A 17,577-nucleotide genomic window follows, 5' to 3' on the forward strand; every position below is an offset into this window, starting at 1 on the left:
ATCGCATGACTTCACTAGTTAACTCACGATTAACCACACATTTTATATCTGTTCTAATAATAAAAAAAAAAATCTAGGTTTTTATACTTTTGTTAACAAAAGTGGGGGGAAATGTAAAACTAGAAATAGTTCAAATGAATTTTTGACGTCTACCGCCGTCAATGGCAGTGAATGAGTTACTAGTAATTCTATTCGATTCTATAACTGAATATAGCAACAACCGAGTTTTTTTCTACTGCCATTTCTATTAACAATCGATTAGAGCAAGAAGCCGGAGAGAGAGTGCAGGACAGAGGCAGAGAGAGAAAACGAAGGGGGCGGAGCTTGCCAGGCTTTCAGCACCGTGGACAGCGCCAGTCTCTGCGTGTCTGTGCTCAAAGCGACAAGCGATCACATCCCGCATTTATCTGCGTGTTCTGTGCAGCGTGTGGACCCCCCGCCCCCCCTCCCGCACTGATAAAAGTGTATGTGTGCGTTTTTTTTTAAAAAAACAGCACCCTGCCTGCATCAAGTTGTTTTTTGGGGGGCATTGGAGCATGGCTGCGCACCTCCCGTGACTGTTGCTGATGCGTGGGATGTTACACCGTGCCGCGTGGATCCTACTTTAGGATCTGAAGAAGCGGTGTGAACTTTGGACTTAAAAAGGTCAGGCGCATCTGCAGCAGCAGCGACGACGACGACAACGCGAGGCGGTGAGTGGTCCAGACTCATTCATTCGGAGGACGGCAGCCAGGATGAGGCGCCTGTGTGACTTTTTAAATTGCACTTAAAAGACGAGAGGAGGAGGAGAGCGGGCTTGCGCAGCCTGACATCATTCTTTCTCGCCGTGCATCTGCAGAGAGCCTCATTTCACACTCTTTCGCCCGACGTGAGCGCAAAAAAAAACAAACAAAAGACATCCGAGATGAAGAAGTTTCGGAAGGTGTTGGACGGGTTGACCACCTCCTCTCCGGGCGGCGGGACTATGGGATCGCCCTCGTGCGGAAGCGCCGCCGGGACCCCCACCGCGGCGCCCACCCCCAAAGAGATCGAGGTGCAGGAGACGCTGGTGTCGGAAAACTTTCAGCTGTGTAAGGTGGGTTTGCATGACTCAGATTCGCTCCTCCACCCTCTTTATTTACATTCCGTGTTGATCATTTGGTGCTTGGGTGAAAGTGAAAGTTCCCCCGCAACACCGCGAACGAGCATTTTTGGCCTCATTTTGCTTCTTTTTTTTTTTTGATTAGTTTGGACGCCCCCCTTAAACAAATCCATTCGTCATCCTTGCACAGCTGGCGAATCTAAGCAGTTTAGGGGAAGCTCCCACCAACCAACCAGTATGTGCGCGCTCATGTGATCCAAACACGCAAAAGAGGATGAATAGCAGCCTTCGTGTTGCATCAGCAAGCACACATAAATGGTGTGTGGAGGCGATGACATAACCGGTGTCCCTCCCTTTGCATACAAAGTGCACACAAGAGGGACCCTGCGGTACTATCCTCGTAGTTGATGTGCTTTTCACTTGAGGGGGGAGGGAGGGGGGGGGGGGGGGTTATACAGTAGGTGTATTTATAGCACGATGCATTTCGGGGGCTGCGGTGATTATTCCTCGCGCTCAAAAGAAAAAGGGTGAATTTTGGCGAGCGGTGTGAATAATTCATTAAGAAGCCAAGAGAATGTGGGTTGTTTTGCAGTGCTGTATTTTTTAGAGTGGGGAGGGGAGGGGTGGGAGTTTGTCTTGTTATTTCTACAAAGGGATTGGAGGAGGAGGAGGCGGCGGTTGATTCACAAGAAAAAAAAAAAGGATGCTGCAGAGCACCCTCAACAAAGCTGGCTCGGAAGGCAGACGGGGAGGAGAAAGTGCTGGAAAACCGGCGGCGGGATTTGGCGAGTCCCCGATGCCGGAAGCTGCGCCTTCTCGCTGAGTGCTTTAATGCACTGTTGATATTAAATACACGGAATTGATTGAGGCTCTCGTGTAAAAAGCACAAGTGCATCGGGTTCCATCAAATGAGGGGGCGCTGGGGGATGCAATCACGGCTTTGCCTTCATTTGCCACCACAGACAGAGTTCAAAGGGCAGCTTGGAAGTCTGGCTCATGTGTTCTATTGTCCAAACTTTGCCCTCAGTCTTGTATCTATTTCATTCATCCCCTTGTTGAAGAAATTATCTTTTTCTTCCGCATGTTCATCGTTTTCTTTCGGGTAGTGAGAATGTTGGTTATCCGAAGGCAGGCTGGATGGAGATCGATGAACAGTCACTTCAAAGCTTTTATTTCTACAGAATATTCCGGGCACAAGTGAGTTCCAGACAATGGCTGCAGCCTCTCACTAGTGCGAAGTTACAGCGGACATACAACATTCTTGTACTATCTTGAAGGGCGGTACCACAAACCCCCCTCCAGCCCACCCGGAGTTCACCAGACATGAGATAAAACTTTTACAGACGTCATTCAATACACATTGACTTCGACCACAGACAAATGGTCTATTGTTGTGGAAATAGAGGAGGCTCCCCAGACAAACCGACACCCGGCATAAGATAAGATTTACAAAGAAATCAAACTAACACATTGACTTCAACCACAGACAAATGGTCAATTGAGGAAATAAGTAAATTAAAACAGTTATGACTAAATCTGGGCAGAAGACCCTTTTCACCCTATATGACAACCTTGGCCTCCACAAATATGCCTGATTAAAATAAAAAATGAAGAAAGAAAAAAATAATTTTGATATCAGGTGCCTATATTTTATTTGCTGGTTGTTAGAGTGCATACAGATGTAGAAAAATTACCAGTTTCTCTGATTTTGGTACTTATAGGTACACACGTGTGAGTTGTATAAGCACTATTGTTTAATTCCACACTCTAAAAACAGTTGGATCAAAAATGGAGCGACCCTCTACTTGGGTCGATTTGGCCCAACTTTGAGTCAAGAAATGGGTCTTTCAGCGTGAAAAAACTCATAAATATTGGTCAGATCGTTTGCTTGGGCCAAAAAAAATGGGGTCATTTTGTATAGAACAACCCAGAAAAGTTGGGTCATTTTATGGGTCAATTTGATCCAACTTTCTGGGTTGTTTTATACAAAATGACCCCATTTTTTGACCCAAGCAAACAATCTAACCAATATTTCTGAGTTGTTCTATGCTGAAAGACTCATTTCTTAACTCATGGGTCAAATCGAACCATAAAATGAATCGGTCCATTTTTGATCCATAATTGGGTTCTTTTTTACCCAACTGTTTTTAGAGTGTATATCAAAAAAAGTCTTGAATTCCAAATACAGACATTGTCTTTTTTTTAAAAAAATTTTTTTATTTATTTTCAGAAAATAAATCCAAAAAAGGTAAATATTATTTTTGGTCTTTTAATGTTTTCAAATGCTTAAAAAAATATTTAAAAAATCTTTAAAAGACCATAGTCAAAGGTATGGGTGGGTGGGAAACAAATCAACGTTTTAAAAGCATTTGCGCTCAGGGCTGACTTCACTTCTGTTAGCAGCTTATTCCATTTGTGTGCAGCATAACACCTAAATGCAGCTTCACCGTGTTTACTTTTGAGTTCCGGGCCCAAGTCTGCAGAGTCTCGGAGCCCTACTGGATTCAGGACCCAAACAATCAGTCATTTATAGATTAGCTGCAGAATTTTAAAATCAATTCTACAGCTGAGCCAGTGTAAATCCTTTCGGACTGGAGTGAAATGTTCTGGTCAGAATCCGAAAACAATGATGTCCATTTTGTTTGGGTTTAGCTTTGTGTTTGTTTGTGTGTGGGAGTTTTCTGGCTAACTTCTCCTGACTTGCATCCTCACCGTTGCAGTGTGGGAAGATGCCATAACTCCCTTTTGTTTGGATCCCGTCTCACGTGTTTTAATTTCAAAGCAGGCTGCAGTGGAAATTGTGATCGCAGAAGTGCCGGTAAAACCTTTTTATTGAACTCTCCCTCAGACTGAATGAAATCACGGGAAGGAATTTGAGGTAGCAGGTGGCTGAGCGGCTCATTGAATCTTCCCTCTCGTTTTTAGTGAGGAGCGAGCGAGAGGGAAGATGAGCTAGGAATCACTCGCAAGCTTTTCTTCTTGGTTATTTGACAGGAGTGGAGCTATTTTTTTTTTTAAAAAGACATGGCACGGACTTAGCTCTAACTAATATGGAATTCAGGAGTAATCAAGATACGAGCTGTTATTTGGTAATTTTTTTAATTTGAGATATGAGCGCTGTATGATTCACTTCACAACAAGCAGCAATTTGACAGATAGTGAACAATCCTTCAATCGGTTTCCTGCTATCTCAGTTAAGTTTACTGTCAAACTAAACATAAAACAGAATAAAAAAAATGGAACAACAACCACGTTGGCTTTGCTCTAATAAAGTATGTTTAGCTTAATGCTAACAAACAGTGCGAAACGCCGTAGACAGGCTAACAAATAGCAATCCTTAAGCAATGGATATTTGAAAGTAAATGTTGGAGCAACACAGATTATGTAACAATACTCACAGGCATAGACTTTACTGTATTTGTTGTACCCCGAGCAAAAAAAAAAGACTAGCATATATATATATATATTAGGGGTGTGAATTGCCTAGTACCTGGCGATTTAATTCGTATCACGATTCATAGGTCACGATTTGATTCAATACCGATTAATCCCGATACGAATCTATAAATTGATTATTGCGATTTTTTTTTTTCAAACTCAAATTTAGAAAATACTTAATCAGTAAATTTGTACATGTACACTGTAAGATTTGTATGAAAATATATTTATCTGAAAAAATTCTGGCTTATAACTGAGCCACTGCACTAAAATAAAATATTAAGGCTTAATGTTCCATTAATATAACATTCTTCCATGCTTAATGTGCGAATCCTAACCCTAAAGTAAGACGTTTTGTTGAACATTCCCATAAAAAAAAGATCTTTAAAAATCGATTCGGCCACAAATCGATTTGAGAATTGCGCGCTGTAATATCGCGATATATTGCCGAATCGATTTTTTTCTAATACCCCTAATATGTATATATATATATATATATATATATATATATATATATATATTGCCACAAATCGATTTGAGAATTGCGTGCTGTAATATCGCGATATATTGCCGAATCGATTTTTTTCTAACACCCCTAATATATATATATATTGCCACAAATCGATTTGAGAATTGCGCGCTGTAATATCGCGATATATTGCCAAATCGATTTTTTTCTAACACCCCTAATATATATATATATATTGCCACAAATCGATTTGAGAATTGCGCGCTGTAATATCGCGATATATTGCCGAATCGATTTTTTTCTAACACCCCTAATATATATATATATATATATATATATATATATATATATATATATATATATATATATATATATATATATATATATATATATATATATTACCCAAAAGCGTTATCAAATTGACCCCCCAATATCTATCCCATAATAGGCTTTAATGTGTTACATTGAAAAATTAACATTACTGCTGCACTCTCCAGGTTACTTTGAGGTGAAACGCTGTAAAAAAAATAAAAATAAAATAAAAAATAGAGCGCAAACGAAAATGCTCTTAAAATAAAAGCCACCACATGGTCCACACAAGACCAAAAGCTTTTCTTTGCTTACTCTACTCTTGGAAGTGTTGACACAGGCAAGTATGATGAGAGCATGTGGCTGCAATGTCAGCACACAGCGAGTGCAAACAGGACCAAAAGGGAACAATGTGTGCTCCAAATATATGCCAGAGCTGAGAGAACGAAAAAAAAAATAAAATACTGAAGTCAGACTGTTTAAAACAATGTCTAGAAACATTTTTATGTTGGAATACGGTACATTTTCCTAAATTATGGCTACTTTGTGGATTTAAAAAAATATATTTTTTGCAGCAAGATAAGTGTTTTCAGAGCAGCATATCCATTTTGGCCACCATCTTTGTTGTGTGTTTTACAAGAATCTGTCAATTGTTGGAGCATTTCCAGGGTCATGCAACAAAGCTGCCAAGCACAAATGAGCTTGAAAGTCCCTGTAAAGTGCAAATAAATCTTCTAAGCTTCACCAACCGGAGACAAAGCAGAACCTTGACAAAGTGGAATGACAAAAAAAAAAAAAAAAAATCAAGCATATACAATGAGGCTTTAAAATAATGAAAAATGAAGCTCTTGTCTGTCAAAATAAGGTTGCATGGAATCTCTACATCCAATCGGAACATTGTCCTATTTTCCATGCTATGGTGTTGGTTTTGGCACACGTGTTAAGGACCTGAAGGATAGTTAAAAAAAAATAATAAGTTGTGCGCCCCAATAAAAGAGGCCACTTGACACTCACACGTGTCTGAGTGCTAACTACTTAATATTGTAGGATCTAGAGCTTGTTAAAATGTCCACCCCTGGGACATCTTCAGGCTATTTCCATTTATAATATCCTTCAAATAATTATTAATATCAAAATGAGATTTGCGATGACCCTTTACACCAGCAAAATCGCACAGGATGAAAAAAAAAATCCTTTCAATGTCAATTAGGATCATCAGAAAGGACACATTTGAAAGGAAAATGTAATTACTTTTTTTTTTTTTAAACGTTTGAGGATTTATTTGATTCAGCTTAGCTAACATCATCTTTGCAAGCATGAACCAAAGTTTTTGTGTAACCTAAACAACAACCTAAACACTTTTTGGATGAGTTCCAATTTATTTTAGATGGCAGATGGTCTCATTCCAAAAACTGTTTCCTTCATGATATGCACATTTCAACACAAAGGAAAGTTTTGTTTTCTTGTTGTACCCTAAAGTGTCAGAAATGGTTCCCTCAGTCCTCAATATTTGCTATGTTGGATTCAAGGTGTATGCCAGGTTATTCGTAACATTCCACTTGCTGGTCTGTGTGTTGATCTTAACTCATTCACTGCCATTGACGGCTATAGACGTCAAAAATTGAACAATTTTTATTAGTTTCACGTTTTTTCCACTTGAGTATGAAAACCTAGAATTTTTTTAATTCTACGTTTAGAACAAATATAACATTTGTGATTAATCGTGAGTTAACTAGTGAAGTCATGTGATTAATTACAATTAAAAAAAATTGCCTGATGCCTCTAATTTTTAATAACCTTTTCTTAAAAAACAAGCAATCTTTTTAATTTTCAATAATGTTTTTTTTTAAAGAAAAAATTATTAAAAATTAGGGGCAATTTTTAAACGTAATTAATCGCATGACTTCACTAATTAACTCACGATTAACCACAAATTTGTGATTAATCGTGAGTTAACTAGTGAAGTCATGCGATTAATTACAATTAAAAAAAATTGCCCGATGCTCCTAATTTTTAATAACCTTTTCTTAAAAAACAAACAAACAATCTTTTTAATTTTTAATAATGGTTTTTTTTTAAGAAAACATTATTAAAAATTAGGGGCAATTTTTAAACGTAATTAATCGCATGACTTCACTAATTAACTCACGATTAACCACAAATTTGTGATTAATCGTGAGTTAACTAGTGAAGTCATGCGATTAATTACAATTAAAAAAAAAATTCCTGATGCCCCTAATTTTTAATAACCTTTTCTTAAAAAACAAACAAACAATCTTTTTAATTTTCAATAATGTTTTTTTTTTAAGAAAAAATTATTAAAAATTAGGGGCAATTTTTAAACGTAATTAATCGCATGACTTTACTAGTTAACTCACGATTAACCACAAGTTTGTGATTTATCGTGAGTTAACTAGTGAAGTCATGTGATCAATTACAATTAAAAAATATTTAAAAAATAATTGCCTGATGCCCCTAATTAAAAAGAAAAGATTATTAAAAATTAGAGGCATCAGACGATTACATTTTTAATTATAATTAATCGCATGACTTCACGAGTTAAATCACGATTAATCACAAATTTTAAATCTGTTCTAAATGTACAATAAAAAAAATTGAGCTTTTCATACTCTTGTTAGTAAAAGTGGGAAAAAATGTGAAACTCATAGAAATAGTATTAATATTGAATTGTTGACGTCAATGGCAGTGAATGAGTTAATGTTAACACTAGCTCAAGAAATAAAAGTCTTGTTTCTCCTTTTTATCGGAATGCATTTTATGATCTGCTTCAGTTACATCTACTAAGTAGTTCTGCTCAATATGATTAATAATAGCAGGATGTCGGTTCAACTATCTGTATTGTATTCACATCACTGACCCGTTTATTGATGATTACGTTGACGAACGTAAAGTTACCCGGCCTTCAATCGTTAGTCATTAACAAAATGGCCGCCGCCCGTCATTGGCGAGAACGATAGGCACAACAACAGCCGTGTCGACAATAGTAATTGTACTATGTTGACAGCAACGACAACAAACACTCAACACAAGCTGCTCTTCAGATCGGTTTAGCAAGCAGATCAGGTGAAGGAAAAAAAAATCACTCCAAACCACAGGACGATGTTAGAGAGACATCCGATATTTCCGATCTGCTGACTTTGACTGGATTGGAAAAATACAGAGATTTATCTCCATTATTTGTGTGTAGCTGCTCCTCATCAACGCACAATGATTACAACTTTAGAGTTGATCGATCTAAAAACAATTATAAACCAGATGATCTCGACGTGGCCTAATAGAGAGAAATGCAGGCCATTCGAAATGCTTGACAAGTTGAGGCTGCTCTGGTGATCGTTTCATCCTTTGTCTGACATCACCTCGCAGCACTCTCAATGAGTGTGATGACTCAGTATGATGGACTTCCAACTAGTCTCATATTACCGTGTGTCAGAGGCCTCGAGGGGTTTCTCGAGTAAGGAGGAGGTGATATCAGGTTAAAATGGAAAGCTAAGGGAAAAAAAAAAACTGACAGATAATCGATGTTTGACATTCAGTTGGAGCGTGGGACTCTGCGGCAAAGGCAAAAGCAGCTTGGCCACCATAATCAGGTGGGGGTCGTCGGCTTTTGCCGCAAAAGGAGTCTTGAGTGATGCCAGCATGTGCCGGCTCAGCAACAGACTCTCATTCTCTTAAGTAAACTTCCGCAATCACTCTCTCAAAAATGGATCTCCTGGCACAGGAGGGGAGAATTCTCCTGGCAGGATAAAGGAAATATACGCTGGTCCATATTGCTCAAAACAAACACTCGAAATATAGGTTAAAAAAAAATGCTTGTGATAAAATGGTCATTTATCAACATACACGTCTTTATTCTTTGAAAATTGTAAAAAATGCCATCAAAATGTGCATTGATGCTTTATATTTCTAGCTAGAGACTATTCAGATAAAATGTGTCAATTTAGTTTATTTATTTTGTACAGGTTTACTTAGCTTGGAATGGCCAATGTGGAGTAAAAAATGTTGTGCTTTCGAACATGTTCACAAATACATTAAAATGTTCTTGTTGGCTAAATTCTAAACACATAGCCTTTTTCCCATATACATTTTTTCCCATAAACATACATACATTTCCAATAAATCATAAAAAGTATGAATTAAAAAAATACTCATTTGCTCCCAAAATAAATACTGTCATGGTCCCAAAAACGTATTTATGCGTTTTTTTTTTTTTAAATGTTAGTGCTAGAGCATACATCAAGCTTTGATGCAGCCTCTAACCTCAAGAAGTCGCTTAAAGCAATGGTAGTTATTACAAAAAAACGGCCAACAGGTGGCAGCAGAGTACAGGAGATCAATCAGGGCCATGTTGCAAAAAGCTCTTTCCCCCAATGTTTTCAACAGGTTTGTGAATAATGATGAAACTTAGCTATATTCTAATGCTAATTGCTGTAGAACGGAAACAGATACAAATATGATTTTTTTTCCTGATGAAAGAAGAGACTCGAATGTGTCTTTTGTTAGGTTCCATGTTTTTATAGCAATAGAACACAATATTCTGTGGGTCTTGCAAAACCAGTCAAAATCCAGTAAAAAAATAAATAAATAAAAAAACTGGAGCGAAGGCGGTTGCTTCAGTGAAAATGGCTGCGACTAAATAAGTAATTAACTAAAAAAAAAAATTTGCGCATTTTTTTTATTGCACATGCGCAAGTCAATATCCTGTGGCATATGAAAAATTGTTCAATCAAGTTTTTAGCATTTAGCAAATTAGCATTTAGATGTAAGCAAATACATTCGAACATACTTACCAGTCAAAAATATTTACTCCACATTAGCGCAACTGTTCTCACAATTGAGTAGTTTCCGGGTTCAAATATTGGTTTAGGCCCTCCTGTGTGGAGTCTTCTTCCCACATTCCAAAAAACATTGCATGTTAGATGAAACGAAGACGTTAAATTGTCAATAGGTGTTAATGTGAGTGTGAATGTTTGATTGTTTGTCAGTATGTGCCCGGCGCCGGTGCCTGGTGACCAGCGGAGAGTGCAACCTGCCCCAAAGTCATCTGGGGTAGGCTCCAGCTCACCCGTGACCCTAATGAGGACAAGCGCAATAGAAAATGTGGGTTGCAATACTATAAGTAGAATACCATCTGTCATCGCCATTGCAAGCACACATCACCTACTTTAGTGCTCCGTAATATTATCAAAGCGGCCAGGAAAGACAGAGACGATCGTCAAATCCGCACTAAAAAAAGTGACTTCATCAGGCCGAGCACTTTTATAGCCGGAAAGATTTTCAAGGCAGGACAAAGTTTACTGGCACTTTTTGACAGCTGCGATGTGTCAGGGATGGAAGAGCTTCTCTTTCTTCAGCGAATCTGAAAAATGATTACATTCAAATGTTCTTGTAGGCTAAATTCTAAAAAACATAGCATTTTTCCCATATACATTTTTTCCCATAAACATACATACATTTCCAATAAATCATAAAAAGTATGAAATAAAAAAATGCTAATTTGCTCCCAAAATAAATACTGCCATGGTCCCAAAAACGTATTTATGCGTTCAAAAAAATAAAATAAAAATATGTTAGGGCTAGAGCATACATCAAGCTTTGATGCAGCCTCTAACCTCAAGAAGTCGCTTAAAGCAATGGTAGTTATTACAAAAAAACGGCCAACAGGTGGCAGCAGAGTACAAGAGATCAATCAGGGCCATGTTGCAAAAAGCTCTTTTCCCCAATGTTTTGAACAGGGTTGTGAATTGACTTCATCAGGCTGAGCACTTTTATAGCCGGAAAGATTTTCAAGACAGGACAAAGTTTACTGGCACTTTTTGACAGCTGCGATGTGTCAGGGATGGAAGAGCTTCTCTTTCTTCAGGGAATCTAAAAAATGATTACTTTTCGACTTCATGGGCACTTGGAGTGAAACCAGCCAACTCTACTGAACCGTGACCGCTCTGCTGTTGTTACTTTTACTTTTACGTGTGAAACTTTGGGTGCGTTGATACACATGTAAACACTTTTAACATTTGTTTCGTCTATGAAACATTTTTGGGGTGTTTGTCATTCTGGAACTGTTACACATATTTCTGTTTTGCCTTGCCTTGACTGTGTAATGTGATATATTGACAATCCCGTTGCTTATCTGTGACATATGTCGATAAACTGTCGGAATGTTAACACGGCGTTAGTCATAAATATGGTTGAGGTGTTTATCTCTCGTTTGGGACCAATTAAAGGTGATTTAGTCAAAGTCAAGCTTGAATCGTGCCCTATTAGTGTTTGTAGGAGTTTTATTGACTCCCCAGCTAGATGAGTTTTGGATTCGAGGCGGTTGTAATTCTGCGGAAGCAAAGGACAGTGATGCTACATTATTACATTTCAGGTTCAAAGTACACTCGTGCTTGTGTTGAAAAGTGAAATAGTTTCTCGATTTTGTGTGGGCTTCCGAAATTCTCCGTCCACCTCATGTTGTGCAAATATAATCAGCTGAGCTTTTCAAACGGCCTCTCATTGCACTCCAGCGCGCACTCGTCAACAGATCACGCCTGGCAAGGGTGTCTCTTCTATGGCCATGCTTGATTAAGCGCCACGTTAATACGCAGTGATTTTACTGACGTGTGGCTTCTAGTGAGTCTAAATTCTTGTGTACCAGGTTGTATATCTCACCAAATATGATGAGCTCAGTTTATTGTGGATGCTTTGTTCACGCTACTTCAAAAACACTTTGGTGGCAGTACAGTACTGTATTAATATTTTTTATTTCAATATTGAGGCCAACACAATAATCAATTAGATTTGCCTTTTTAAAAAAAAATAAAAATAAATTTATTAAAATGCAATATTTTTTATGCTGCCGTCAAAGTATGGTTTGAAAGCAATTTTTAATGGTATTTTAAAAATCCTTCTTGATTAAAAATCGTGGACAGAAAGTTGCATCCAACTAGTACATGTCTTTTAACCTAACTTCCTCCTTTATGGAGGCAATTAACTCATTCACTCGCAGCCATTTTCACTGAAGCGATCCCCTTCTCTCCAGGCTGTTTTACTGGATTATGACAGATTTTTGCAAGGCCCACAGAATATTGTGTTCTATTGCTATGAAAACATGGAACCTACCAAAAGAAAGATTAGAGTCTCTTCTTTCATCAGTATATTTTTTATCTGTTTCCATTTTGCAGCAATTAGCATTAGAATCTAGCTATGTTTCATCATTATTCACAAATCTGTTTTAAACTGTGGGGAGAACAGCTCATTTGCAACATGGCCCTGGTTGATCTCTTATACTCTGCTGCCACCTGCTGGCCGTTTTTGTAATAGCTACCATTGCTTCAACCGTTGTCAGCAGTTCAGAGGCTGCATCAACGCCTTCTGTATGCTCTAGCATTAAAAAAACAACAACAAAAAACTCCATTAAAACGTATAAATACGTCTTTGGGAATAGGACATATTTATACGTTTTGGGGAGCAAATGAGTTAAAAATAATATCAGCATGAAACCGATACAGCATCCATGCATATTCATGGTGGTGATGTAAGCTGTGCGGCGAACATCTTTTTGCATACTTGATAAAACAACGAATGTATGGAGCTTTCTAGAAAGTGTGGAGAGAAGTGGAACATAGATGAAAATCTTTTTATTTCAATAGTGTTAGAGGAAGAACATTGCAAAAACACTAGTGGACGTTTGTCAAAGTCTTTTACAGCATTGTCTTTCACATGAGTTTTATTCATAAGTGCCAGTGTTTTTTTTTTCTCCAAATAAAGCAGTACTTGAATTAATTTGGCCAGTTCTAAGTATGCTTTTCAGAAGAACCAAACTATTGGTGTTAGGTCATTGTCGAAGAGTTACAGCAATTAAAATCCAGCCTTTTAAAACATGAGGTCTCTGATTTGTTTGGGAAATTAAACATTTAGTCAATGACTGTGGAGTGGTTGACTCGTGAAGCATGGGTTAAGTTCCCATTCAGTGTCTGTGTAAATGAGAGTGTGAATGGTTGACTGTCTCCATATTTCCTCTGTGAATGGCTGGCGACTAGTCTGCTCGCTCTGAGTCCCAAGTGGGATAGAAAATGGATGGATGGAGGGAAAATGATTAGCCTATATATTTTGTATGCATGCAAATTAGGATGTATTAATAGGCAGCCTATGTTGCAGTGTTGTGGTTAGTAAAATAGCCCCCCCTCTAATTTACTTTCTTCATCAGGGTAAGTTAAAACACTAAGCAGCAGACATAATCCAATCCCAGTATTTAGTCTCTGTTGCAAATCGGCTCCATGAAGCCGCAGTGGAAAGTCATAACAATCTCCTCCGCCTTCTCCATTCTTAAAATTGATGCTTTTATGGCTATTGAGCCCACGCTTTTATCTGAGGAAACATACGGCTAACCTTTTCACTTGACCTGAAAGGTTTGTCTGGTTAAATGCTGCCAGACAATGTGCACAATTGTATCTGTTGGGGTATTCATCATTTATGCAAAAGCAGTTAGAGAAAATTCCAATATACGCACACACACACACACACTCTGGGCTCCACAAGGGTGTGTGGATACCCTAAAAGATCATGTTACACTGACACTGCACACAGGTGGACTTCATTTCACTAAATATGTGACTTTTGAATGTAATTTGTTGCATCAGAGCTTTTTTTTTAGGAGCGTTATAACAAAATATTTACAGGATGCACATGCCAATTATTAGTTTCTTAGTTTGAAAAAAATATTTATGTGTTTTAACGTATTGTGCGCAGATCCATTAAATAAAATTAAAATCACAAAAAAAAAAAAAAAAAAATATATATATATATATATATATTGTGGACAATGTAATAGGAAAAAAAAACATTTTCATTTTTTTGCAAAATGTTTCATTTCATCAGTAACGGTAATAACTGTAAGCATACCCCTTATAAATTCTTACATAATTTACCCAACCCCTTAAGGTCTGCTCTGAACCTTTTCAACTATTATAACACCTTGAAAACATCCACATTTAAATTATGCATTTCTCTGTAGGACTTTTGGTCAGGCAATGGGGATGTTAAAGTAAATGATCTTTATAATGTATGGGCTAAGCCGGCATAATTAATGGTATGCAGTTGCTAAAAGATCTCAAGCCTGCAACTTGAAAATGGTGCACATTAGTCATTGCTAAAATGGACATAAATGTTATTATTTTTATTTTATATAAACCATCCAGTCAGAAATAAGAGCTGGTGCGCTAATTACGCTCAATGTTTGTAGCTATAGCCGCTCAGTGTACAATTGGCTGCCAGCAGGAGACATGGGCACTGATTTCTATTTATAGAAACAGAGGTCTAGACCATCTCTGCAGCTCAACGCTTGTTTGGAGAGCGATAGAGAGAGAGAGAACGGTGGGTGGCTGAGTCTGCGAGGTTTAAGATTTACGTGTCGGGCTATTAAATGCAACATCAACCGTGTGTGCGTAAATGTTGTGTGGACGTAGAGGTGAGAAAACAACACAACAGAGTGTGAGAAAAGGGCGGCAGCATCAGGATGCGGAGAAGCGTTGATTTAATGCAAGCCTGTGGCTGACTTAACTGGTCTTTTGCTGCACATCAACGGCTGAAGCATTTCCAAATGTTTCCATTGTGGGCGTGCCGGCAACGGGCATCAATGTACATATATGATGGGTAGCAACATGAGTTTGAAAAATATTGAATATTCATTCAACGGCAGTTGGCAAGTATTTTTCCGAAGCAAACGAACACGGCTGGGATGCATAAATAGAACGGAAGATGGGACGGTCTTCACAAATACTGAAACACTGAAAGTGACAGTGAAGAAAAACAGCCTTATAGCGTCGTCAGCCTTGCAATATGTATGAGCGGCTCTCGGAATCATTTGAGTAAATGCACTTCTCATCCACTTCTCAGCTCTCTTGTATGTATTTGTGGGGGTGGCTCGCTTGTATCCCAGCAACAGTGCATTGGAGTGGGGTCAGTGCACCTAACGGGGTCTGGTGGAAACACCCAGAGGATCAGTGTGTGTTAGTACGTGTCACAGATATGTACATGAATGGCTCTTTTTTTTTGAGAGAGAGAGCTCAGTATTATTCATTCGGCAGCCTTCCCGAGTCAACATGTCATCATCATCACTCTCTTTTTTTGTGTGTCTTGTTTTTGTTACATATTGGGGCCAATATATCGGGATTTCACAGAGTTGTGGGGCCCACCCGTCCTTGTGGGTCCATTTTGCCTTTAGACCTCTTTTTGAGGGTCAAGACTTGGTTTTAGAGTTTAGGTTTGAATTGGGTTATGATTGAGGTTAGGGTAAGGAATGGGGTTAGGCAATCATTTTCGATGGTTGGGGTTAGGTGAAGGGGCTAGGAAATGCATTATGTCAATCAGATGGCCCCACAAAGATAGTAAAACAAACTTGTGTGTGCGTGTGTGTGTGTGTGTGTGTGTGTGTGTGTGTGTGTGTGTGTGTGTGTGTGTGTGTGTGTGAGTGTCTGCGCTCTTTATTCCACTTGAAACCTGAAACCCCTTTAACCGGATACTTCAGAGTTCCACCAGAGTCGAGAAGTTGTCAGTAGACCGGAGGAAGGATCAAAGGAAGGAAAGATGAAGTAAAGTGAAATCCAACACCGACCAGGCATCACCCTCTACCCACAGAGTTACAAATCCAGAATCTTTCACCAACCCTGGATACATCTGCATTCCAATAGAATTAGGGAGACATCAAGAGACCAGAGGAAGGACTAAAGGAAGGAATGAAGGATAGATGAAGCAGAGTGAGATGCACAAACTCCATGGCTCTTCTCTCCTTTGTATATTTTGAATGTGGCTTGACAAGTGATTCTTGACATGCTCAAAGAATGATTAATCTCATTTAAATAATGGAATATTCTCAGAAATTGCACATGAAGATAAATGCCTTAACTGGGCTGAATATCAGAGATTTTTTAAAAATCCCAAGATGCTGTCAAAATGTGGCGTTAATCTTTATTCTGAGGTAAGGTCTTGCAACATTAGCACAGGTTTGATACGTTTTAAGGAGTCTATGACCACATAAATGGATATCCTGTCGGCTTTGTACGTGGGGATTACATCTGCGCAGAAGCTACGTACGTACACGCTACATTTGAGCGGACACCTGGAAATAGTTGAGTGTGTGTATGCAAATATTTGACTGGCTAATGTCGTCCTAGCAACAAACAATTTTGCAAACTTGGACGCTAGCCGGTCCTGAGAGAGCAACTAGTTTAGCGCTAGCGAGGACAAGGGTAGTAAAACAACGGGGATGGATTAAAACAGGACGACAAAACAACATCCAGGGTTCTGGCCAGGGTACGGTGCGGGATCCTCAAGGTTAAATTATGTTAATGTAAACTTAAAAAGAAAACTTTGACATGTTGCGTCAACGGGCAATTTACCGGTTAATGCGCTCTTGCTGATTCTATGGTTAGCACATCTGCCTCACATTTCTGAGGTTCAAGGTCCGAATCGTGACTCCTATGTGGAGTTTACATGTTCTACGTGCACCAGGATCCTCCCATATTCTAAAAAACATGTACCTTAATTGTTAATTGAAGATTCTATATTGCCCAGAGGTGTTAACATGAGTGTGAGTGTGCCTTGCGATTGGCTGGAAATCGTTCCAGGGAGCACCACTAATTAGGATCGGCGCTGTAGAAAAATCGATGCATATTCAAAGAGTTGTGTTTGCTTGGAATGGGAATGTACTGTTCCAAGCATACGCAAAAACAGAACACATTCACATTGGCGTAAACGCTCCTCATATTGCTCTCGGTGTTGTTTCTCATTTTCCTGTAGCTATTTGGATCACCGCTGAGCGAATTCATTGTGTTTGCCCAAAGACGCTCATATTATGCTTCCAAATTCATGCCTGTGCATGCTTAATTAAAGATTAAAGGCCCAGGAGATGAGGTAGAGCTGAGAGGTTACACAACTCCGCCAGCGAGACGCAAACAAACAACCTCCACTTTTTTGTTCAATAGATACAAATCTGTTTTTAGCATCAGTCACATTATAATTGTTCTACCTCACACTGCACTTTGCTCACTACTTCCACACCGGTAATGTCCAAGCCTCCACATCCGAGTGGAGTAGATTACGGTAAGTGAGGCAAAACTGGGAAATGACTAATGGTAGACAGATGCAGTGCATACAAGGAATTCCAGAGTCAGGTCTGTGGCATTTGTTTACATTGACTATTGTCAAGGATCAATTCCCCACCCCCCCATATCTTCTTTTGTTTCTGATCATATTTTGAACTCCATTTTTTTAGAGGATA

The 17,577-nt window shown here is 38.7% G+C and overlaps 1 protein-coding gene across 11 annotated transcripts in view; it reads left to right on the forward strand.

Moving 5' to 3' along the window:
- Nucleotides 1-393: 393 nt before the first annotated feature.
- The window catches only part of stxbp5l (syntaxin binding protein 5L), a 109,524-nt gene continuing 92,340 nt past the window's right edge, over nt 394-17,577 (forward strand). For 10 of the 11 annotated variants that reach the window (XM_077580841.1, XM_077580842.1, XM_077580844.1 and 7 more), the window contains exon 1: nt 394-1,075. In XM_077580841.1, the coding sequence (XP_077436967.1) occupies nt 905-1,075 (171 nt within the window). In that variant the 5' untranslated portion in view covers nt 394-904. The remainder of the gene's footprint in view (nt 1,076-17,577) is intronic. The other variant, XM_077580839.1, reaches the window with a different exon arrangement.

This window comes from Vanacampus margaritifer, chromosome 11, assembly GCF_051991255.1.
Source record: "Vanacampus margaritifer isolate UIUO_Vmar chromosome 11, RoL_Vmar_1.0, whole genome shotgun sequence".
Lineage (NCBI taxonomy): Eukaryota > Metazoa > Chordata > Actinopteri > Syngnathiformes > Syngnathidae > Vanacampus > Vanacampus margaritifer.